Source organism: Bubalus kerabau, chromosome 16 (genome assembly GCF_029407905.1).
Source record: "Bubalus kerabau isolate K-KA32 ecotype Philippines breed swamp buffalo chromosome 16, PCC_UOA_SB_1v2, whole genome shotgun sequence".
NCBI lineage: Eukaryota > Metazoa > Chordata > Mammalia > Artiodactyla > Bovidae > Bubalus > Bubalus kerabau.
The window spans coordinates 15,886,738-15,913,572 of record NC_073639.1 but is presented as its reverse complement, the minus strand read 5'-3'; the positions used below and the strand labels follow the sequence as shown (position 1 = coordinate 15,913,572).

The window sequence follows — 26,835 nt, the reverse complement described above, 5'->3', positions numbered from 1 at the left end:
AAACATCTTAAGGTGGGGGGAAAAAAAGGAAGTATGTATATTTTGGTGTGACACAAACAAGTCTTTTTAAAAATGCAGTGTTGTTTTTTACAACATAACTCACTGTGTTTTGAATCGTAACTTATTACATAGAATTATTTAATATTCAACAATTTTTTTTTTTAACCGTTTTCTGGGTTAAAACCTGAAAGAAGTCCTGGAACGGGGTTGGGAGAAAAGGTAGAAATGAACCTCTATAGCAGAGTGGGTCCCTTACAGTCCTAAGTAGGATTGGGGTTGGGAATAAAACAACCATTTAGGGTGCTCACAGAGTCTTCTGAAAGGCCAAGGCTGAATGGGAAACACAACCAGAGGAACAGCAGGGTCATTAGAGAAGCTAATGGCTCCCAGGAGAACAGAAACCAATCCCTCTGGCAAAATCTTTGCATCCTTCTGTGAAGTGCATCTCAATCCGGTCATCGTTTCTCCAACTCTGGCTTTTCTCACACCCCTGATAAAAGAACAACGTGGGGAAGGTGTAACAAGGCACAAATGGTGGGTAGAGGGAGAAAGATGGTCCCTAGAAGTTACCATTGGCGTCAGAGAGGTTGAAAACTGAACCCCGTTGGCAGCTTCAAAAAATTCCCAAAGAGTATGTGGACAAAGCTTTCTCGAGAGCAGTACTGAGGAAAGGAAAGAGAAAAGAAGGAACGCTAGGATCCATGAACCTAAAATCTGAGTATCATCATTGAAATCAACCCAGTTATCCAGTCAGGAAGCATTTGATGCGTTCCTTCTGTGTATAAGGAACTGGGCTTCTGGTTTGTTCCGTTTAATATAAGATGTGACCCTTGTCCTCAAGAATATTTCAATCTACAATGGACTATGTATTTCAATATACAATGGAGTATTCAATCTACAGTGTGTGTACTAAGTCACTTCAGTCGTGAGCGACTCTTTGAGATCCCATGGACTGTAGTCTGCCGCACTCCTCTGTCCATGGGATTCTCCAGGCAAGAATACTGGAGTGGGCTGCCATGCCCTCCTCCAGGGGATCCTCCCCACCCAGGGATTGAATCTGCATCTCTTATGCCTCCTGCATTGGCAGACAGGTTCTTTACCACTAGCGCCACCTAGGATATATCAAATCCAAAGCTACTTTAAAGAAAACCAGACCTTGGACAAATGTTTATTTAAATCAAATAGACTGCTTAGATTTTCTTCAAAGTAGACTTCCTTTAAAACAGTTTATTATTTGCCCTGGGATGGGCTTCTTTCTGTGCATAACGGCTATGTGTGGGGCAGATATATAACAGGTAGCGTACACAGCAGGCACTGTTGGCTGGTGGAAAACAAGGATGTAAAGAAAGGCATAATCCTTTGACTATTTCTCTACTTATTTCATGGTCTTACTGTTTCCACACACACCCCAAACACATAACTGAGCGAGTGGAGACATGTACAAAATCTTGCTATAACCACAAAGAAGGATTGCTTAAAACTGGTCCTCCCCCACTCTTATTCTGTATATGTAAATGCACAATTACCTTTTTAGAACATCGTCTTCTTGTTAATGTAACACAAGGTACCTATCTTAAACTTTAACAAAGCTTTCAATGGAATAGTAAAATGATTTGAAAAAATTATAAAGAATCATGTAGATTCTTTCTTGCCAGATGTATGGTAACCATCCTACTAGCCTTAGGGAGCCTATACTAGACCCAGACTTTCTGCATTTGCTGAGCTTGAGAATCTCCCTGAAGTTCCTCCTTTTTAATCTGCAAAGTTACCAACACAGGCTGGTCTGCTGGGATGAGATGGCAATAATATCAGTGACCATCATCTCCCGATTCTTCCTTGTGTGGCAGGCACTGTGTACACATCATCTTTACACAATAATCTCATGCATCAGCACCTGGTAGGGTGCTAAGTAATAAACACAAGAGATATATTTAAAATATACTGCCATTTAAAGTTAGCTTAAATAAATGTATTAGAAAGTTATCACATATACAGGAATATTTGGAAACTTCCCCAAATTTAGGGCTTCCCCATTGGCCAAGTCGTAAAGAATCTACCCGCAACACAGGAGCCACAGGAGACATGGGTTTGATCCCTAGGCAGAGAAGATCCCTTGGAGAACATCATGGCAACCCACTCCAGAATTCTTGCCTGGAGAATCCATGGACAGAGGAGCCTGGCAGATTACAGTCCATAGGGTTGCAAAGAGTCAGACACAACTGAAGAGACTTAGCGCAGACACTCTGCATTTAGGCAAACGCTAAAAGTACCTCCAGAACTGTCTGGAACACCAACTAGATTTTCTTTTCCATTCAATATTCTTTTAGCATTTGAAGGATGTCATATTATAAAACTAATTTAAGCTAATTAACTAATTTAAATTTAATAATTTAAGAATAAATTCTAGGATTCTAGCATGGAGGGCTGCAGTTCATGGGGTCACAAAGAGTCAGACATGACTGAGCGACTAAGCACACAGCATGCACACATATATTCAGGTTAACCCTTTCAGTTAAATAATGCCTATTTGAACAATTTTCTGTCTTTTCTGTCTTGAATTTTGGTTTAACCTACAGTTACTTCCACTTAGTGAGGCTTCATGATAAAAAGGTAGATCATCTAGGAAAAAGAAAAAAATCTTCAGTTGATTGAAATCTATTTGATGAATAGAGCCACACATATTAAAATAATCATCTAATAACTGAAAATTAATACTGCTATCATGGCAATTAAGTATCATTATGGCATGCATTTATGAGTACTTACTCTAGGGCAGACTAAATGATTTACATTCATTATCCTTTCATTTAAAATTCATATTATGCCCATTTTACAGGTAAAGTAGATGAGAGGTAAAGTAATTTATCTAAAACTAGAGAGCTAGTCATTAATAAAGCCAGGATTTGTACAAGCCTGTAGACACCAAAACTCATACTCTTTTCAACTGTATTACAATGTCAACATTAAAAACCTCAACTGAAAATAAAATGCTACTGCAATTTGAACCCCTACTAATATCAAACTCATAACCCCGTCTCGAATATCCTTCCACCTCATTCAACCATTTCCTCACACACACTCCTACCTACACCCAAAAGATATGTTTAGGCAGTTTTCGAAAGCCGCATCAAAAATAAAGAGAAACAAAAGTGGTGTCAGTACAAACCATAAATTCTTCAGCAACCTAAAGAAATTTTTTTTCTAAAGAATATAGTGGAATAACTATGGGACAGGAATTAAAGAATAAAGAAGGTGTGGGGAAATGCACTATGGTCAGCGCTCCACCCGGGCACCAACGTGTAAGAGCATCTTAGTTGAAAACAAATCAACCTAAGTGCCTGTTTTGGAAAACACTGCCCTGTGCTACATATACCAGTGTTAGGATGGAAAGCAAGCCCAGAAATTAATTCAGAAATGAGCAAAACCACTCATTGTGTTATGAGAAAAAGAACTTTGTAATAAACTTTCTCTCTCAACTTAAGAGTGAAGTCTTCCTACAGATTTCCTTCCCTCATTTACATATCTGTGCAGGCCTATTCTTATTTTTTTTCCCCTTCCAAGCCCCTTTGCCCTTTCAATCATGAAGCATATTACTCCACTGTCAGTGCAAAGCAGTTCCTAACAACAGGGAACCCAGCTGGGATAGGAAGAGGGCAGCAGGCTCATGCATTAACATAATAATCCAACTGTGTTCCCATAGGCCCTTAGGGCAGACAGCATATTAGGTAGGCCTCCTGTGCAGACCCCGGTGGAAGCTGCCTGATCACCTGCCTATCAACCTGTGGCAGCTACGGCGGGCTCAATAGCACCAGCTCCTGCCAAGCAGTGGTGCCCAATTAACTTACTACAAAAGACAGAAATCCATTTTTCTATGTCTATTTAATGTACTCAATGCATTTCCTTATTTATGACTTGAATCTGCGTTTCTGCAACATTTCCAGAGGATTGACTTACTGCCTTTTAACTTTTGAAAGTCTGTTTGTCCAAAGGCCGTATCACTGCAGTTGGCAGGAATGGGACTGAAAACCCAAGTTTCAAATACGAGAGCCCAGTTGGTAAAGCTTGGTGACCAACTGCTTGGTCACCAGTTGTCTAAAGATTCTTTCATCATTCGCTGATCGAGAGGACCAGAGGTGTGGGGAAGACCCGAAAGGCTGCCATCACTATTTCCTCAAGTGGACAGAGGTGGGAGGGAAATCCGACCTCCCTGTCTTCTTGAAATGCAGTTTTTCTTATTTCTAACCCAAGTCAATTATAAGGTTCCCACGAAGTGTAAGCCTTTGTGCATGCCGAGCCCCTCATGTGGGAACTGTGTGGATCACTACAACGGGCTGAAGTAGAGAATCATAAAAGATATGATGAAAAAAATTTTTAATCTCAAATTATTATTAAAGATTCTTTAAAACAAACAAACAAAAAAAGCCAGCCCATCTGTATGCTTTTTATGTTTTATGTGTGTGAAATCCACATGTTGTTTTAATGCTGCTGGGCTCCTGGAGTCTTTGATTTACTCTATGCATGGTTTTCTTTCCAAGCCACTGTGTGGCTGTGCTTAGTCGCTCAGACGTGTCCAACTCCTCTGCGGTCTGCCAGGCTCCTCTGTCCACGGGATTCTCCAGGCAAGAAAACTGGAGTGGGTTGCCCTTTCCTTCTCCAGGGGATCTTTCTGACTCAGGGATTGAACCCAGGTCTCCCACATTGCAGGCAGACTGTACCGACTGAGCCACCAGGGAAGCCTTACATGCCACAATATCAGTCAAATAAGGAAAATCCAAGGGGTATATTCTCCTAAAAAGATATTATTTATATGTGACTCAAGATCACCTTCAAAATGTTATAAACATATGCTTGAAATTATAATTCACTTCTGTGAATGAAACACAGTCTCATTCTTTGATGAAATTTCTCCATTAAAAAAAGTTGTAAGGAAGGTGTATAATTTGACATTTAATTTAATATGGGAAAAAGTACTTTTAGAAGCATTTCAAGTAATGCTATTTAAAAGAGCACAAGGCTACCAATTTGGCTAGAGAAACATTTTCTACCAATCAAGTATTTCTTTTAAAAAAAGAATGAGTTTCTAGAAATATTATATTTGGGGGTTTTTTAATGGCTATTTTAATAAAAAATGAATCCTCCAGTCAAACAAAAGTGCATTTATCTAACATTTCTATGAATTTTAAATGATAGGGAACTAATAGTATTGTTTAAGTCAACCAACCTGGCGTGCTTTATATCGCATTCTAATAATTAGGTAAGAATTAAGTATTAAGGGCCATATCTGCATATGCCATGGATTTTCATTGTCAAGGTTACCTCTGTTACCTTGGCATTAAAAATTTGGACATTATGTTAACAGTTTATGGTGACCATGCAGCAATCTGTCAGTTCTTTGATGACCTCCACACATACCAGGCAGGATTTTATATAATGTAAATTCCCTCATCAGAAACAAATCTGTTCTTCACCGAGCAACCAAGGGAAAATTCAAATAAAAGATGGGAAAAAAAAAAAAAGCCTAACTTTTTTCCCTTCTTCTGTGAATAAATCGTGAGCTGTTTAATGGCCTCTAAACAATACACTGCGATATATTGTATGTTGACAGGAGTGTAAATACAAAATACTAAACTCAATAATAAATATTAATGCTTATACATGTGTTAAACAGCAAAATTACACACATCCCCTCCTTGATCTTATGGGGATTCCAGAGGTTCTTTATTCTTCATAAATTCTTATATTTTGACAAAATGTAATGTATCTTCCAAGTCATTAAGTACAGAAACTTGATATTTGATTAAAAAACAATAAACAACAGCCATGTGGTGACAGAATAAATGGCAGCCTGGACTTTACCATTTTAATTCCTTTAAGGGGTATGTTTCTATTTCAGCATAAACAAAAGAAAAGCACTGATAGAAAATAGAAATTAGCTAGTCCATCAGTAGGAACTTGATTTTAACTTAAACAGCAAATTACACAGCTAGAATAATTCAGCCTCTAAAGAACAGTAGAGAAGGAACAGAATTGTGGTATCATTTCTAACATAAGGAATTCAATTTTGGATGAGGTTAAGAAGGGAAAAAAAAAATCTAAACATAAACAAAGAAAAGTGCCATTTCAAATCATTAAGTAGGAGCAAACAGAAATAGAAAACAATGCAAAAGAAACCATATTTATTTTGAAGTATGATACACCAAAGCTTAAAACCTGCTCCCTCTGCCCCCTGCAGCCCTTGCTTTAGACGGTGTATTCCTCTATTTGAAATACACCACATCTTCATTTTTATTCTACTAGAGTAGTCCCTTCCCACCAGGGAATTATGGAGAAAGGGCCCTCTTCTCCCCATGTAAAACTACCTGCTTTTAAGGACTTTACCCAGTTCAATTCGGTAGTGTAGATGTGGCTTCAGAGATGGTTTGTAGCTAGTATATTCTGACATTTCTGCCAAGGATAAGATTAAGTATGAAATATCGAAATTACACGTTAAAATAGATGCCATTTTACTTTGTTTCTTCCTGAATAGCCCTTCAGCTGTTGAGGCACATACATTTTTCCCCAGGCAAAATCCCCAGGCTAAAATAACTAAGCCTCATATCTTCAGGAAACCCAGCTTCCCAAACATTATTCTGAGGTATCTGATTATCCATGGGCTCTAGTTTCATTTTGTAGTGAATCCTGTAAATCTTACTTGAAAGAGGAAAAATACTCCACATGAAACATTCCTTTTCAGTCAACTGCTCATAATAGTTACAATCAATGACAATACTTAATTTTCTACAATTTCTAAAAAAATGTTTTTCATTTTAGTAATAGGGTTAGGCATTACAAGGATCCAAGAACTGATCATTTTGTATTCCAAACATAACTTTCCTTCCAAGATTGCCATCTCCAGCAGCACGCTACCCTACACTTGCCACTGGGGAGAGGACTTTATCATTTGCTAAGATCTAATCCTATCACTTTGCAACCTCTGAGCTGCAGGCAATTTTAAGTCAAAGACCACCATTTTAAACAGTAAATAGAACCTACTTCCTAGGAGGCACAGTGGTAAAGAATCTACCTGCCAACGCAGGAGATGCAAGAGACTTGGGTTCAATCCCTGGGTTGGGAAGATCCCCTGGAGTAGGAAGTGGTAACCCACTTCTGTGTTCTTCCCTGAAAATTTCCAAGGACAGAGGAGCCCAGCAGGCTACAGTTCATGGAGTGGCAGAGTCAGACACCACTCTTTGAGCACACACACGCATGTGCTGTATAGCACAGGGAACTCTATGCTCAGTGCTCGGTGGTGACCTGAATGGCAAAGAAATCCAAAAAGAGGGGATACCTGTATAGGACAGCTGCCTCACTGTGGTCTACAGTAGAAACTAACAACATTGTAAAGCAACTACACTCCAAGAAAAATTGTAAAATGAGTAAGTAAAAAATAAACAGTAAACAGATGTTCTAAGGCTATTACTCCAAACCTCATGCGAGGATAAATATAACTTTAAAACTAAAGAAATTTAGCATCAGACCATCCTAGATTAAAAAGAAAAGCTTAAGATTCTACCCTTAACCTCAAAACTTTTAAAATTAAGAGAAATTAAAATGCAATTGGGTCATCACATTCTAAAAAAGGCAACTTGATTATACCACAAGCAATTTTATTTAGCACATTATCCCATCACAAAAAGCTTATGGATTACTCCCTCCATGGCCACTCAAGTACTAAATCATTATGCATTGTTATTCAAAGAATTTTTAAAAGAGGTCTTTATTACCTGCTCTTACAACTTAGTTCTTATTTCAAATCAGAACCTGGCCTAGAAAGCTACAGCCAGATGTTGAAACAGAGTTAAGAACTCAAAGATGAAGAAAAAGAGAAATAAAATATGACAGAGTTTGTTGTTCAGTTGCTCAGTCCGACTCTTTGCGACCCCATGGACTGCAGCACGCCAGGCTTCCCTGTCCTTCACCATCTCCCAGAGCTTGCTTAAATTGAGTCGGTGATGCCATCCAACCATCTCATCCTCTATCGTCCTCTTCTCCTCCTGCCTTCAATTTTGTCCAGCATCAGGGTCTTTTCAAATGAGTCAGCTCTTCACATCAGGTGGCCAAAGTATTGGAGCTTCAGTTTCAGCATCAATCCTTCCAATGAATATTCAGGATTAATTTCCTTTAGGATGGACTGGTTGGATCTCCTTGCAATCTAAGGGACTCTCAAGAGTCTTCTCCAACACCATAGTTCAAAAGCGTCAGTTCTTCAGCACTCAGCTTTCTTTATAGTCCAACCCTCACATCCATACAAGACTGCTAGAAAAACCAAAGCTTTGACGAGATGGATCTTTGTTGGCAAAGTAATGTCTCTGCTTTTTAATATGCTGTCTACGTTTGTCATAGCTGTTCTTTCAAGGAGCAAGCAAGCATCTTTTAATTTCATGGCTGCACTTACCATCTGCAGTGATTTTGGAGCCCAAGGAAATAAAGCTAGAGGAGGGTAGAGGAGTAGGTAATATAAAAAGAAATCTATGAATAAGGAAGATAGAGTGAATAGATAAAATGCAGGAACTAGAAAGCCCACACTCTTCACCTCCTTAAATTTGATAATATCTAACTTTTAAAAAACATAATTAAACACATCTCTGTATACAGTATTGTGGGAGAAATGCCTCGTAAAGAGCTGACACGCACAGTAATGATTCATAAGGTATGGGTGATGCGGGGGAAGGACCAGGGCTGGGCAGGGGCAGAGATGAGTCCCAGGAGTCAGTGGAGTGACCCAAGGTGAAGACATTCACAGGTTCATAGCCAGTAGCACTGGGAACTTCCGAAAGCTAAAAAGAGGCATTACTTTTTAGTCCTCTTAGCAAATCCCTATTTTACTTGTGTGTGTGTGTGTGTGTGTGTGTGTGTGTGTGTGTGTGTGTACATGAGTGTGTGTCTTGGGAGTGAGGGGAAAAAGGGAAACAAGAACAGCTCCCTGAACTACAAAGGGTAGAATGCTACCTCTACCAGTGGACTTCAGTCCTGGAAATATGCCTTTCAGATCAAATCTTTCAAATTGACTACTATCGTGGTACTAAGCGGAGAAGGCAGTGGCACCCACTCCAGCACTCTCGCCTGGAAAACCCCATGGATGGAGGGGCCTGGTGGGCTGCAGTCCATGGGGTCGCGAAGAGCGGGCACAACTGAGCAACTTCACTTTCACTTTTCACTTTCATGCATTGGAGAAGGAACTGGCAACCCACTCCAGTGTTCTTGCCTGGAGAATCCCAGGGACGGGGGAGCCTGGTGGGCTGCCATCTATGGGGTCGCACAGAGTCGGACACGCCTGAAGCGACTTAGTAGTAGTCGTAGTGGTACTAAGAGGTGCTTTGTTGCTCTGAATACTACTTGCTTAACATTAGCCATTAACCGGGGCTGAAACATATTTATGAAACAGTGGTCGTAACTGACAGACTGCTGATTATATGTGTGCTCAGTGGTGTCCGACTCTGAGACCTCATGGACTGTAGCCCACCAGGCTCCACGGTTCATGGAAATTTCCAGGCAAGAATACTGGAGTGGGTTGCCATTTCCTTCTGCAGGAGATCTTCCCAACCCAGGGATCAAACCCAGTGAGTGTCCCCCGCCTCTCCTGGCATATCCAAAAAGCCACCAAGTACAGGAAGGATGGCACTTTACAGAAGCGGTGTAAACCACGCCGTGGTTACAATGGTGAAGCTGGGAGGTGTGCCTGGCCAAACAGTGGGGCTGGACGCAGGGCTGATGGCCCACAAAAGAGTGCTGAATTTTTTTCTGCTCCTGCTTCAAAAAGCAGAGAGTGATGCTGAACTGAAGGGACTACAAGTACATTCTCTGATCCCTGAGCACACCAGGTGAACACAGCCCCCAGGATGCATTGCAGGACTTAACAGACAACGCATGCATGAGTGCTGTCTGCCACACTGAGCTGACCCCTCACCGAAACACAGCAGACTGCTGCTAAACCAGAAGAGGAGGTTGCAGAGGAGGGGAAAGATATCCCAGAAGAAACAACTTACGGGCTGGGAATAAATTCAGCATGACATAAATGTGGATAAATAAAAGGAAAAAAAAAGAAATACAGCTAACCAGACCCTGTTCTGTGCTTAACTGCTCAATTGTGTCTGCGACCCAGGTAGCTGCCAGGCTGCTCTGTCCATGGGGATTCTCCAGGCAAGAATACTGGAGTGGGTTGCCATGCCCTCCTGCAGGGGGATCTTCCCAATCCAGGGATTGAACCCAGGTCTCCTGCATTGCAGGCAGATTCTTTACCGTCTAAGCCACCAGGGAAGCCCAAGAAGACGCTGGTGATAGAAATGGTGCTCACAGTGGTAGCTAGTAAGAAAAACACAGGTGGAAGGAGAAAAAACGCAGATGGCCCTTTGTCACAGAAGAAACAACAAATTCTCGTCTGGGGGGAAAAATTACAGTTGCCTCTCTAGTTCTTTGTGCAAGAAGCCAATTTTATTCTTGCTTCCATACTTAAATCTACAAACAAAGAGGTCAATCAATTAATCCTGATAAACTGCTCCTAGGGGCTTCCTTTTCCTCATGGAGTTACAAGAAGGCTTGACCACAGCACACAGGAGATGCAATCTCTGTACTATGTTGCAAACACATATTTCCAATTAGGTTTCAGGACATTTTTACAGCTTTTATGCCAAATTTATATTACCCGATGTTAAGAATGTGTGGTAGCACTTAAAGCTGGGCTAATCATGCTCTGGATAACAATGGTTTATGATGATCTCTCAAGGAAAGCAGGAATTAGGCATTTACATGATTTTGTTGTTACACAATGATATTGAACAGAAACAAACACACAGGGTACGGAGCCAACCTAAATCTTTCGTTCTCTCTTTTGATACTCTCATCTTGGGGGTTAAAGACATCAGAAGTTATCATTAGGTTTTTCCTCACGCCTTAGAATAAATTCAGCTATATGCTTTAAGAGGCATGGGGATTAAGATTAACTCAAAAGAGCGAATGTACTCATATTGCCCAAATCTGTGTATGTCTAGAGAATACAAAAGTGTACCTATAAAGCAAACAGGTAAAGGATAGCAGGCATTTTAAATTAACATTTCATTATAATACCAGTGTGAAAACGAAGAGGTCAACTATTAATAAGGGACAGGTTTCCCACCACTGGGATTTACTCTGAATTCATTTTAAGACCAGGAAACTGTGATCTAAAATTTTCCACTCTAAAAGGGTTAAAAAAGTTGAAATAACAGTACTTTAAAAGTAAGGAACAATTATTTGTACAGAGGATATCATGCAGTTCCAGACTCTTAATTTGTAATTTTAATTTAGAACCATAATGTCCACTTATTTCATGATAAATGATTATACACTGGATAGCGTTATCTATTCTGGAGATTTCAATCAGGCATGTGACTTCCTTTTTACTTCTCCTTTTTGATACATGCACTTTTCAAAAAATCCACAAAAGAAAACATATCAAAAAAGAAATATACTCACTAAAATTTAAGGTTGCTCCAACAAAAGGGTTAATTAGAGAAACAAATTTTCTCAGACTGTTAATAATGGGAACGACACAGTCTATGTGCCCATAAGTAATTCTCAGGTATCTTTGATCTTCAGCCCCACGCGGTTGCTGGTGCCTACCGTAGCCTGGCCTCTGGGACTCTCTCAGAACCAGACATCTGGCTACTTTGTTGTTTTAGACTAATCTCCTCCCGGGAGAGCTCAAGAAATGACACCAGGCAAGGAGGGTCCTGGCAAGGGAAAAAACATTACAGTATTTACAGCGGATTTCTTTTCGAGTGGACGAGAGTATCAAAATCGTCTTCAAATTTCTACAGGGGTCTTGGGAGCACTTCTGTTCTGTGGTTTTCCTCTAGCATCATTTAAATTGGATGTACACATTCTATCTTTAAGGCCCATCAATCATCTTTAAGAACCCACTGAATGTTAATCACAGAATATTACAATGTGCAGGAGAAAGTTGTGAGGAAAAACACAAATCAGATTAATTCTTCACCCATCTGTTAGGGTTGGGTGGTGACTGATAAAACAAAGATTTTAATTGTTAGCTGAAGGGTTACACCAAAACTGTGGGATAATGTTTAAGATTTGCAAATACAGTTGCATGCCTCCCATTACGCCAACTCCCTATCATGTTTCTTCTTTCAACTGGGACTTTCTTTTTTTTTAAGATTCTTAGCTATAATACCAGTCTACCAGAAAGGTTTGATTAAAGTGCACTTCTGTAACATGCCTCTGGAAGAAAACAAGAGGGCACAAGAAGTGATACAGCTTAAAAAAAAAAAAAAAAAATAGAAGCCAAAAAATTCAGTCAAGGACAAAATGTTATTTTTGAAATAACAAAGATTATCAATATTTTCCCCCCAAGGCAACAAATCATCTTTAACTTCTTAATTCCTTTTACAGATTATTGTTCAATCCCCTGAATCTATACATTCTGAGAAAGAAACAATAATTTACCATTTGTTACACAAACAGAATATAAGCCGATTGGGATAACTGCTCAATCTGTGAACTTGAATATTTTATCCTAAAATCACATTTTATTTATTTGTCATACATCCAAATACTCTATGAAATCAAGTATTACACTATAACATTATATTTATGTTTTTATGTTCTTATATAGAGACATGGGCTTCACTGGTGGCTCAGATAGTAAAGAATCCGCCTGCTATGTGAGAGACCCGGGTTCAATCCCTGGGTTGGGAAGATCCCCTGGAGAAGGGCATGGCAACCCACTCTAATATTGTTGCCTGGAAAATCCCCATGGACAGAGGAGCCTGGCAGGCAACATGAGGTCACAAAGAATCGGACACAACTGAGCAACTAAGCACACACATATAGAATCACAAAAAACTCACCAGATTGGCTAAAATACCAATGGATTTATCTCATATCTGTTAAAAAAAAAAAAGTCCTTGTTTTATGTTTCAATTATTTTTATAATATTCAAAACGTATAACTGTATAGTGACTTCTATCTTGTACGGTGCTTGATAAGTTCACAATTCTAATTTGTTTTTGTTCTGTTCAGTTGCTAAGTCATGTCCAAATCTTTGGGATACCATGGACTGCAGCATGCCAGACTTCCCTAACCTCCACTATCTCCCAGAGTTTGCTCAAATTCATGTCCATTGAGTCAGTGATGCTATCTAATGTTAACAATTCTAATACTCTATTTTAATCTAACATTATCTACTCGGTAAACATTCATTATAAGTACCACTAGAGACAAAAATTCTCGGAAGATGAACGTGAGAAATATAATTTAAGCAATAACAATTCATTGATTATCAAGTAAAGCAAAATAATCATGTTAGTGTGGAATAGGTCACTCCCAGAAAGACAAATATTGAATGATTCCACTTGATTAGGTTTCTTGGGGCTTCCCTGGTGGCTCAGCTGCTAAAGAATCTGCCTACCAATGCAGGATATGCAAGAGACACAAGTTTGATCTCCGGGTCGGAAAAATCTCCCAAAGAAGGAAATGGCAACCCACTAATGGGTTAAACCCACTAATGGCAACCCGGGTCTAATGTAAAGAGACAAAATAAGAAAGTCAGTTGCCAGGGGCTTAGGAAAGGGAGAAATGGGAAATTATTGTCTAACAGATATAGAGGAAGATGAAAAAGGGGAAGATGAAAAAGTTCTAGAGACAGACAGTGGTAATGATTATACAACAATGTGATTAACATCAATGAACTGTAGACTTAAAAATAATTAAAATGGTAAATTTTATGTTTTATATATATATGTATATCTTACCATGATTTTTAAAATAATTATGTTAGATATATAATAATATGAAAACTCAAAGAAAATGAAAATTTGGAGATCTTTTATTTCGAATGTCTTTCCTTGACCAAAGATACATAAGGTTCATGAGAAGCATCTGCATTCACACTTGAATGTATATTACTGCTGCTGCTGCTGCTGCTGCTAAGTCGCTTCAGTCATGTCCGACTCTGTGCGATCCCATAGACGGCAGCCCACCAGGCTCCCCCATCCCTGGGATTCTCCAGGCAAGAACACTGGAGTGGGTTGCCATTTCCTTCTCCAATGCATGAAAGTGGAAAGTGAAAGTGAAGTCGCTCAGTCCTGCCCGACTCTTAGCGACCCCATGGACTGCAGCCCACCAGGCTCCTCTATCCATGGGATTTTCCAGGCAAGAGTACTGGAGTGGGGTGCCATTGCCTTCTCCAAGAGAGGGGCTAGAAGAGATGAAAACCAAGGAAAGGCGGGGCAACTATAGAGATTAACAACTGTATGCTTGTATGTGCTCAGTTGTATCCCGATTCTTTATGATCCCATGGACTGCAGCCCGCCAGGCTCCTCTGTCCATAGAATTTCTCAGGCAAGAAAACTGGAGTGGGTTGTCATATCACTACCACTTGAGAAATGAAAAAAAAAAAAAAGAAAGAAAGAAAATCAAATCAGTTCCAGAACACATTAGAAAAATGGATTTAAAAAAAATTTTCCAAAATTCCCCCTAGATGTCTAGTTTTGTACCTTGCATTAGGAATACTGCTGCTAAGTAACAAAACTGTTTCTAAATATTAAATCCACATTTCCAGAATAAAAGGTAGAAGATTCAAGACAATCAGTGAGATGTTTTTTACAATACTGCACACTATTAAGATATAATGGACCCAGGAAGTAATTCAGCTTTCTAAGTGTCTTCTAAATATCATATTATTTTTCACTCTATTCATTATAATTCCAGCGTTAAGCTTACTTTATTCTATTCCATTATTTGAAAATTATACACATATATTTCATACTAATTGTAATTAAGTTTAACTGCATACACATACAGAAAAAGAAACTCCAAATGACCAGTGGCTTATCCAAGAGAGGTATTCCTTTTTTCATGTGAAGGACATCCCGAGGTAGGCAATCCAGGGCTGGCATGGCAGCTCCATTGTCAAAAGGACCCAAGTCCTATTCTTGCTACTCAGCTATCGTGAGGTCTAATCATTAGCATGGCATAAGATTTCTCCTCAAGCTCTAGTCATCAAATTAACATGCCAGTAAGCAGAGAGGAAGGAAAAATGAACTTTTAAAGAGATGTCTTGGGGACTTCCCTGGTAGCCCAGTGGTTAAGAATCCACCTTCCAATGCAAGGGATGTAGGTTCAATTCCCAGTCAGGGAATTAAGATCCCACATGTCATGGGGCAACTAAGCCTGTGTACCACAACTAAGACCCAATACAGACAAATAAATAAATAAAATTTTAATAACATAACAAATAATGAGATGTCTTGAATGTGATATACAGTGCTTCCATTTATATTTCACTGGCCAGAATTTAATTACATGGCCACTAGAACACCAGAAAGTCTGGTAAATACAGTATTTAGGTGGCAATGAATAACTAGGATATTCAGTTAAATACACCTATCATTGTAGGTAAATAAGTCCAAAACAAAGAAGGGAAAATTCATTAACTATTACCTGTATCTGATTAGTATAATTCATATAAAAGAATAAGAATTATCAATAAATCACCATGATGAAATCAGAAATTAGGTTTCAATTTGAGAAAAATAATATCCAGTTAAAGATACAGGGAATCAATTCATTTCCTTGCAACACAGTGAATTTCATTTATTTCCTGAAGTATGAATTGAGTCTTTACTAAATTAATCAAGCAGATTCTCCCAATGAGTTAATATTGCATATGGGCTAAGATTGAGTCAGTGTAGAGACTAAGGCATAATTTTAGGTCTGAAAAGGAGTACGTCAAGGCTATATATTGTTACCCTGTTTATTTAACTTACATGGAGAGTACATCATGAGAAACGCTGGGCTGGATGAAGCACAAGCTGGAATCAAGATAGCTGGGAAAAATATCAATAACCTCAGATATGCAGATGACATCACACTTATGGCAGAAATCATAGAAGAACTAAAGAGCCTCTTGATGAAAGTGAAAGAGGAGACTGAAAAAGTTGGCTTTAAACTCAACATTCAGAAAACTAAGATCATGGCATCTGGTCCCATGACTTCATGGCAAATAGATGGGGAAACAGTAGAAACAGTGACAGACTTTATTTTTTTGAGCACCAAAATCACCGCAGGTGGTGACTGCAGCCATGAAATTTAAAGATGCTTGCTTCTCGGAAGGAAAGTTATGACCAACCTAGACAGCATATTAAAAAGCCGAGACATTACTTTGACAACAGAGACATTACTTTGCCAACAAAGGTCTGTCTAGTCAAAGCTATGGTTTTTCCAGTGGTCAAGCATGGATGTGAGAGCTGGACTATAAAGGAAGCTGAGTGCTGAAGAACAGATGCTTTTGAACTGTGGTGTTGGAGAAGACTCTTGAGAGTCTCTTGGGCTGCAAGGAGATCCAACCAGTCCATCCTAAAGGAAATCAGTCCTGAATATTCATTGGAAGGACTGATGCTGAAGCTGCAACTCCAACACTTTGGTCACCTGATGCGAAGAGCTGACTCATTTGAAAAGACACAGGAAAGATCTTTCTTTCTGATGCTGGGAAAGATTGAGGGCAGGAAGAGAAGGGGCTGACAGAGGATGAGATAGTTGGATGGCATCACCGACTCAATGGACATGGGTTTGGGTGAACTCCAGGAGTTGGTGATGGACAGGGAGGCCTGGAGTGCTGCAGTCCATGGGGTCACAAAGAGTCGGACACGACTGAGCGACTGAACTGAACTGAAAGACAGTGATTTTCCACACCCCACCTGCATCCCTTGCCAGCATTGAGAGGAAAAAAACGTCAGAAAAGGAGCAAAAGAGTGAAAATCACAATAATCAAACCAGTTCCCTTCCAGGCCCATCTCCCATATAAAATGGAGAATTACTTGTACAGAATCATGAAGGAGGGGGTTTAAGAAGATTATATGATTTGACTCTGACTGGAGATTTCTGAGAGTTCCAGTCAAACCCCAAATACCTCTCATGTGGCCACTGATCTCCATGACTTCTGCAACATCCATATAAAGCTGCAATGAATCATTGTGAGAAAACTTAGGAAGCAGCAGTTACTTTAAAAAGTAACAGTGTGGAGATTCCTTAAAAAACTGGACATAGAACTGCCATATGACCCAGCAGTCCCACTGCTGGGCATACACACCGAGGAAACCAGAACTGAAAGAGACACGTGTACCCCAATGTTCATCGCAGCACTGTTTATAATAGCCAGGACGTGGAAGCAACCTAGATGTCCATCAGCAGATGAATGGATAAGAAAGCCGTGGTACATATATACAATGGAGTATTACTCAGCCATTTAAAAGAATACATTTGAATCAGTTCTAATGAGGTGGATGAAACTGCAGCCTATTATACAGAGTGAAGTAAGCCAGAAAGAAAAACACCATTACATTATACTAACTCATATATATGGAATTTAGAAAGATGGTAACGATAACCCTGTATGTAAGACAGCAAAAGAGACATAGATGTATAGAACAGTCTTTTGGACTCTGTGGGAGAGGGCGAGGGTGGGATGATTTGGGAGAATGGCATTGAAACATGTATAATATCATACATGAAATGAATCGCCAGTTCAGGTTCAATGCATGAAACGGGGTGCTCGGGGCTGGTGCACTGGGATGACCCAGAGGGATGGTATGGGGAGGGAGGTGGGAGAGGGTTCAGGATGGGGAACACGTGTACACCCGTGGCAGATTCATGTCAATGTATGGCAAAACCAATACAATATTGTAAAGTAATTAGCCTCCAAAAATAAAAAAAAGTAAGTGGCTGCCAAGAAAAAAGGCCTGAGGGTACATGACTGGAACAGCAAGCACAACAGGATCACACATTCTAAAGGCAGCTTCCTAATATCTGGGTGCTGAGGGCAGAATGGGCTTCCCAGGTGCTCCTAGTGGTAAAGAATATGCCTGCCAATGCAAGAGACACAAGAGAGGCAGTTTCGATCCTTGGGTCGGGAAGATCCCGTGCAGGAGGAAATGGCAATTCACTCCAGTATTCTTGCCTGGAGAATCCCATGGACAGAGGAACCTGGCGGGCTACAGTCCAGGGGTCACAAAAAGTCAGATACGACTGGGCAACTGAGCACAGTACAAAGCTCGATTGGACCGGATTGGAGGACAGAATGATTCATAGAGCAGCATGGACCCTGCAAACACCTGCTACACATGTAGCAATCCCATCCTAGGAGATCTTCAGAGGTCGCCGCTGTCAGAGCAGACTGACTGACCCTAACAACCTTGGAAGAATATGCAGTGCCAGGAAAATACATGGTGCTGCTGTTTGTGGCTTAGTCCCTAAGGCGTGTCTGACTCTATGTGACCCCATGGACTGTAGCCCCCCAGGCTCCTCTGTCCATGGGATTTCCCAGGCAAGAATACTGGAGTGGGTTGCCATTTCCTCCTCAAGGGGATCTTCCCAACCCAGGGATGAAACCTGCATCTCCTGCATTGGCAGGCGGATTCTTCCCACTGAGCCACCAGGGAAGCATGCCAAGAAAGTAAATACTTTCCTCATTATAAGGCCCAGTTCAGGATTTGGAAACATGAGTGGATGTCCCACTTGGGGCTGAAAAACAGTTATGCCCAGAGCTTCCAGGAGTCCGCACACGGTAAGATGACCATGAGGGCCGTGACAACAACATAGGCACCAGGGGACCAAGCAGGAACCTACTGAAGAGTCAAGCTTGGTGAGGACCTGGTTAGTGGAAGAACGAAAACCCACCAGCAAAGGGAAGGAGAAACGGTGATAAAAGGAAAAGAGGAAAAGGACAGGAAAGAGAAAGGGAGAAGCTCAGATGATAATGCATAGATTTTTAAAATATAAATATAAAAAAAAGAATAAGCTGTAAAAAATCAATAGACCATCATAATATCCTCTCTTCCTAGCTTTTTATTATTATTGTTATTTTGGTTGTGCTGGGTTGCTTTCTATTACTGCAGAGCCCAGGCTCAGCAGCTGTGGCACGATGGCTTAGCTGCCCGGTAGCATGTGGGACCTTAGTTCTCTGACCAAGGATAGAACCCAGGTCACCTCCTGGACCGGAAGGCAGATTCTTAACCACTGGATCACCAGGGAATTCCCTCTTCATAGTCCACATGAGGCAAAAAAACATGTGAAGCAATTGAGGCTATAAGAGAGATAATAAACAAATACTAAATGTTTCTTCAGGTGCCATGATAAAACTAGTTTTCTCAACCAAGGTAGAAAAATTACTCATTTAACTTCTAACCCCTAAAGTAATAACATAGCATTCAATAAGACAATTCAATACTCAACTAGGAACTATGGGCCTTTCAAATAAACTGTCGAGAGAGCAATGATTAATTTATAAACAATTAACTATATCCAATAGACTTTCCAATCAACAACATTTTTAAAAGCCAGTCACCTATAGCAGTAATATAATTATATAATGTCTTGTAACCTGCAAAGCATGTGCACATTAATTTAATCACTTATCTAGCTAACACTAAACAACATGTATCTATTGCCAGGAGATATTTTATGTAACTTAATCTATGGTGTGGACTTAAGGGGAAAAAGTAGATATGTACTTACAGGATTTCTAACACTGAAATTAATTTTTTCTATTTAAATACACAGCATTTAAAGAAAAAGCATATACATGGTCTGTTACAGTTTCAGATACTGGAATAACATTTGCTAGAAAGGGATGGATTTGCTGCTGTGTTTCCAGGTGGGATTGGCTTCCTGGTGGTACAGTTTGGGTCTGTGATACCAAAACAACTTCAAGACAAAAGGTCTCTTGTGTTTGAGCTGTAGAGGGCAAGTTCAGCTTTGCTTTTCACATTTTCATCCTGCAGGGAATGGAAGCCACTGAGATGGACGGGAAGGAGCTCTAGGACTAAGGCAGTGGTGAGCTTTTCTTGTAACTCTACAGTGGCCATGATGCAGGGCAGCACATGGGCTTGGCCCCCTTGTGCCACTGACCCACCCACATCACCCAAGCATTTGGTTATTCCATTCAGATTTGGTATCTATGTGGCACAGCAAAGCAGTAATTCTGCCACCAACTCACTACATACAAAGGAAGCAATATTTGCAGTCAAATTGTCAGCTACAATCCAATTGCTTCCTTGGTCAGTCTACCCTCTGGCTCCAATGTTCAGGTAAGTATGTTGCATTGATTAGGCCACTGCTCAGCAGATAAAGAATCAGCCTGCAATGCAAGAGATAGGAGACGCTGGTTCAATCCCTGGGTCGGGCAGATCCCCTGAAGGAGGAAAATGGAAACCCACTCCAGTATCCTTGCCTGAAAAATCCCATTGACAGAGAAGCCCGGTGAGCTACAGTCCAAAGGGTGGCAAAGAGTCAGCCATGACTGAGTGACTAAGTGCACACACACACGCACTTACCACTCCCATCAGACCCATCCATTCTCTTGGACCCTCCAACCCATGTGTTATCTTAACCCCATTAAGAAAGGAGGCCTTTTAAAAGATACCCTAACTCCTAGGAGAGAATCTGAAAGTCTATCACTTCCAAGAACCAACTTACCAACCAGGACCCATGGGACTGGCTCAAGCTCTAGGGCCCTCCTCTGCTCCCTCTTGACTTACCCTACTTGCTCACTTGCCACACTTATGATTTAATACACCCAGTTTTCTCCATTTCATAACCAACCTCTCTGAAAGCAGACAACATTGCATCCTCTTTGTACTCTGCCTCCCCATTCCACAAAATACTAGCTCAGTGTTCTATAAATTACCAGTGCTCAATAATTTATTTTAGTTCAATGGCACACTAACATTCATCTCTCAGAAAAATTTCAAGCCATCCACCTTTAATGAGGAGCCAACACAAGATTCAAGAGTACCTTCTTATGTGACTGATTTCTGGAGTTTAATTGGTTTTGCTTAAGATATTGTATAAAAGAATGAAAGGGTCCTGGAAAAGGAGTCTCTGCTTCCCAGCTGTCTGACAAGTCAACTCACCCCCAAATCCTAATTTGACCAACCACAAAAATCAAGATAACATATTACCAGTCCTACCTACTTCATATAATTGTTGGGAGGTTAAAAAAGAAAATACAGGTAAAAGTATTTCATAAGATATGCAAAATAAATGTATTTATCACAATAGGAGATGATTTCAAGAAGTAGTCTCATGTACTTTAATTCTATGTACAGTTGACCCTTGAACCATGGTTTGAGCTCCCTGTGTCCACTTATATGCAGGCTTTTTCCAGTGGTAAATACTACAGTATTTATTGTGCTACCATACTGGATGATTGGGCTTCCCTGGTGGCTCAGTGGTAAAGAATCCGCTTACAATGCAGGAGATGCAGGTTTGATCCCTGGGTCGGGAAGATCCCCTGGAGAAGGAAATGGCAACTCATTCCAGTACTCTTGCCTAGAAAACCCAATGGACAGAGGAGCCTGGTGGGCTATAGTCCACGGGGTCGCAAAGAGTCAGACACAACTTAGCAACCACCACTGCCATGCTAGATGATCAGTGATTGGTTGAACTCGTGGATGTGTGTACAGAGTCGAGTCCATGGATAGAGGAACCAAGGATACAGGTTTGACTACAAATTATACATGGATCTCAACTTCAAGGAGGGTTGGCACCCCCAACTCCTATGTTGTTAATGGTGAACTATATACTGAAAATTCTATACAGAAATCACTATTTATTCTAAAAAAGAAAAAAAAATTACCTCATCACTCTTGCAAAAAAATATATTTAAGTATCTACCCATGTCTCTAATGTCAAAATCATTTTCCCACATGAGATATTTACTAAACAGCATCCGAAATTTAAAAGGGAAGAAAACAGACTAAAAGGTCCCACTCAGCTACTAAAATGTTTGTTTATGTTTTTCATCACCTAATAGGTTTGAAAATGCAAGATCAACCCCACAGAAGTCTTTTATTCCCCTTCCAGGCCAAATCAACCATACGGAAGTCTTTTATTCCCTTCCAAGCACTAGAAATCTTTTATTTCCTTCTAGGCATTATGCCAAAACGTCTAGGAGGCTGCCACCGTGGAAGTGGTTGTGGCTGCTGATGCTTAGACAAAGCAGAACAGGTGTGAATAACTGAGAAAAGTAAAAATATTACAAGAGACAGCCAATTAAGTATCTTGGTTTTTCTACAAAAATTTATGATTTTTCTATAAAAGTGTGCTTAACATTGGACAAAGTAAAACTAGATGTGAATTATTGCTTTAATAAGGTGTTTAAATCACGACACTCATAGGGCTATATTTAAACAAAGTCCTTCAAAATATTAATCTATGCAAATATATTTACTGTGACCCCAATACATGCCAAATGGTGCACCAGACACAGGATACAACTGTGAATAAGAAATACACATTTCCTGTCATCTAATGATGACTGTGAGAAACACAAGCATTTACATTACACTGTGCTACATGTGCCCTGACGGGGTAAGTACCGCAGAACCTGGTAGAGAAATAGGAACACTTCCTGAAGGGAGACTCGCAGTCAAGTAGGAATACCAGTATCTACACAACTTCTTAGTGTTTTACGTAACTCAATTGTTTTTAGCTACCCTATGCTTGGTCTACTCCTAAATCAACCCTTTATTTTCTTACCTGAGAAAATGGGTTTGGGCACTAAGCCATGTGTAGATGGAGAGCTTTTGGTGCCATGCATCCTACCGCTAGTGTTAACTGAGAGTTTAGTACTAGGAGCACATGCGCTGAAAGCAGAGTGCCTGGGTTTACATCCTTGCTCTTCCTCTTTTGCACTACATAATCCTGGGCAAGTTTCTGAATCTCTTTTGGAATCAGCTTACTCATCTATAAAACGGAGATAATAATAGTACCTAGCTCAAATGTTGTTAAAAGGCTTAAAGGAGTAAGTAAACGTATAAAGCACTGAAAACAAGGATTGTCACGTATCATGAGCTATAAACACACTGGGATGTTATTATTTGGATGGCAAGACCTTACAGTGATTGCAGTCATCTCCTGCTGCGCGGATCGGCAGCTAAATGCACTCAGGGCAGAGGAACTGTCCACAAAAGTTAAGAGTGTTTTCCGGAACTGTGCTTTGTTGAGGTCCTGCATCATTCCATCGTCCTGCTGTGCCCTTTTTTTCTCTTCCAGGTCAGAAATTGGAAAAGTATGGGGAAAATGCTAGCAGTTCTTCACATCCCTAAGAGGCTTTGTAAAACCTGAGGTCAGGCTTCTTCCAGCCAGTAAAAGGCTCCTTTAATTAAGCAAACAATCTTCTAACTCAATTAACTCCTTTCCTCTTTCTCTATTGACAATCAATTTATAATGAATTGGGCCTAAAGTTGTGAAACTCCATCAACCACAGGCAAACTGTTTCCTGAAGCAGGTTTTTTTTTATTACCCTCAGAAGTAAACACAACTTGAAAATAAAAAAAATTTCAAAGAGAACTATATAATTACTCCAATGAAAATTCCATTTGGGGGGACTTTCCTGGTGGTCCAGTGGTTAAGAATCCATCTTCCAACCCATTGCATGTGAGTTCAATCCCTGGTTGGGGAACTAAGATCCCACATGCTGCAACTACAGAAGCCCACACACTCTAGAGTTCATGCTCTGCAACAAGAGAAGCCCCCTCATGCCACAACTAGAGAAACCATGAAGACCCAGTGCAGCCAAAAGTAAAAAATGTAAAAAGCAAACAAAATTCCATTTTGGGTTATCTACAAAATGATAATGATATCAAACCAACAGAACTTATGTCTCTCTCTTTATAAACTACTTGAGCATGGTAGAACTGTTTTAATTTTAATGCCAGCTCTCATTTTTCATCTGAAAATGTGACTATGCATCCCACCTTTAAGAGCAAGTATGCAAACACACGGGAGAGCAGTTGGTAATTAATATCATTGGGGAACTGGAAACATCAAATGCTGGAGGAATAAAAAGAATAAATGCAGGCCAGCAACACCATTGCACAAATGTAATGAATGAGTGTTTACAACGGCTTATTTTGACAAGGACTTGGTGTGAACTCAAACAAGAATTAAGGCGCATTGGTCCCAGCTGTTCTTGATAATGTTGCTGTCAGTCGCTAAGTTGTGTCTGACTCTTTGCGACCCCATGTACTGCAGCACATCAGGCTCCCCTGTCCTTCACTATCTCCCGGAGTTTCCTCAAATTCATGTCCTTGATAAGGAGGGCCACAAAAGTTGAAAAGCATTTTTCATAGCTAACTCATCATGCCCTTGAAAAAAGATTAGTAGATATAAATATACTTTGCCTTATACAGCTAGTTTCTCAGACTGTCATGATTTGCCTATTTGAGAAAGTATATCATTCTCAAACAATACGAACCTAATGTAGTCATAATTGGACAGGAACCTGGAAATAATACCATCTCAGAGTCCAGATCTAAAGGACCATTTAATAAGAAACTCTTTGTTTATAATAGCCAGGACATGGAAGCAACCTAGATGTCCATCAGCAGATGAATGGATAAGAAAGCTGTGGGACATATACACAATGGAGTATTACTCAGCCATAAAAAGAATTCATTTGAATCAGTTCTAATGAGATGGATGAAACTGGAGCCTATTATACAGAGTGAAGTAAGCCAGAAAGAAAAACACCAATACAGTATACTAACACATATATATGGAATTAAGAAAGATGGTAACAATAACCCTGTATACGAGACAGCAAAAGAGACACTGATGTATAGAACAGTCTTATGGACTCTGTGGGAGAGGGAGAGGGTGGGAAGATTTGGGAGAATGGCATTGAAACATGTATACTATCATGTATGAAACAAGTTGCCAGTCTAGGCTCGATGCACGATACTGGATGCTTGGGGCTGGTGCGCTGGGACGACCCAGATGGATGGTATGGGGAGGGAGGAGGGAGGAGGGTTCAGGATGGGGAACACATGTATACCTGCGGCAGATTCATTTCGATATTTGGCAAAACCAATACAATATTGTAAAGTTTAAAAATAAAATAAAATTTTAAAAATTAAAATTAAAAAAATAAACTTCAAAGACTTCCCATGATAAGCACTCTGAATGGGATCTAAAATGTACTTGCATTCATGAGAACATGTGTCTAATGTAGATAGAACATTGTTCAGTGCTAGCCCACTTTATTCTGGCATAGAAAATATAGGAAAAGATCCTTGAAGGAGAGATAAAGAACATATACTTGTGGAAACTACTGCAATGTAAGTGACCGCATCACTGTTCCGAACAACTCTGCTGGGACCAGTGTGTGACTAAGAGGAATTCGGAATCCTTCTCTAGCTTCTCCCATCCTTTGCCATTTTTATTATCGATACTCTTGTATTGTATTAAAGGGATATAATAAAAAGCAGTTCCTGCCAAGAAAATTCAAAAATTGATTAAGGAGCCAAATACACTAAAAAGTATCTGATTAAGGGTACAGAAACAGTCTCTACTGTGGAAAGAAGAAAAGATGAATAATTCTGCCTGGACATCTGCCAGCCTTCTTGTGAGCTGTTTGTTTTAGTTGTTTAGTCGCTAAGTTGTACCCGATTCTTTACAACCGTATGGGCTGTAGCCCACCAGGCTCCTCTGTCCATGGAATTTCCCAGACAAGAACACTGGAGTGGGTTGCCATTTCCTTCTCTAGGGATCTTCCCAACCCAGGGATTGAACCTGCATCTCTTACGTCTCCTGCATTGGCAGGTGGATTTTTTTTTTACCACTGAGCCACCTAGGAAGCCCTCCTTCTTGAGAGGGAAATGGTAATTTGAGCTGGGCCTTGACTGATGGGCAGGACTTGCCCTGCCAGATATTGGAAGATGAGGAGGAGGTCCCTAGTATAGAAACAGACTGGTCAAGTGAGCTGACCACAAGCAGCAGGAGATTTTCTCAGGAACATAAAGTTCTCAAACGGGTCTGAGGGCCAACACCAAAGGAACTGTCTGCAAGTAACAGGAAGCCAGGAATCTCCTGGAGAATACACCAAAGGCTGGAAAGTCTGTCCAGAGGATCAGAGTCGCTCAGGAGGAAATTGGGATGGCACATTTCCACTACCGTTTAGGGTAGTGTTCTTTAAACTGTAGTTCACAAGATCAATTTGGTGAAATGGCATTTCTTTTCCAAAATTAAAGAAAGCGAAGGAAAAGGAAGGGAAAGAGGTAGAGGCGGAGGAAGAGAAGGAAGGCGAAGGGGAGAAGGCAGGAGAGGGAGCAGAGAAAGTGCATTACACAAGAAACTTTTCCATTTCTAGCTGTGGATTGTGTGTGTGTGCACTTTAATGAAAATCACTCATTTAAAGGGCCCTGCAGGTCTAATACCTTGGCACTTGATTAGAATGCAACTCAGTTCACTCAATATATTCAGACCATTAGTTTGGGTCCAAGTGTTCTTGGTCATGAATAATTGCTTGAAAAATCTTAACTGCACTAAGCAAGATGTTCTCATTAGATGCTTAGAAGACACAGTTTGATATCTTCATAAGGCAAGTAAAGTTTAAAAGAGTCACTTCCAGAGTCTGTAGCATTGCAATAGAGATTATACTTGATTCCTATAGACAGATAGATGCTAAACACTTTCACATGAAAGATAAATGGATAATGTAATTCTCTGTTATTAGGTGGATAATCTCATAGGGGGAGTAAATTGAGAAAGCATAAAGATCTACAAGTGATGCAATAAAGTAGATCATATTTCAGTAAGAAGCAACAGCTTAAAATGACAGATTACTTCCTCTTACTTATTTAGGGCTTCATAAATATTTTTCCCAAAGTATGTTCATGTAAAACAACCTTGCCTACATACAACTGATGAAAAAGCTGAAAAAGAACACCCAAAATCAAAGAACTAATGAGCAGTGAGGCTGAGAGAAGAGACGAAGTCTTCTCAGACGTAATTTATGAATAT

At 40.2% G+C, this 26,835-nt stretch overlaps 1 protein-coding gene across 48 annotated transcripts in view; it reads right to left on the bottom strand.

The window, feature by feature from the left end:
- Positions 1-26,835, bottom strand: part of SLC10A7 (solute carrier family 10 member 7) — a 312,501-nt gene that overhangs the window by 243,005 nt on the left and 42,661 nt on the right. For 2 of the 48 annotated variants that reach the window (XM_055550426.1, XM_055550414.1), the window contains one exon: positions 10,449-11,747. The exons of 38 other annotated variants lie outside the window; for them this stretch is intronic. In XM_055550426.1, coding sequence (XP_055406401.1) covers positions 11,719-11,747 — 29 coding nt within the window. In that variant the 3' untranslated portion in view covers positions 10,449-11,718. Of the gene's footprint in view, positions 1-155; positions 491-10,448; positions 11,748-13,853; positions 14,410-18,859; positions 19,115-21,010; positions 21,323-26,835 lie in introns of those variants that run through there. 8 more of the 48 variants (XM_055550433.1, XM_055550422.1, XM_055550413.1 and 5 more) reach the window with 7 other exon arrangements.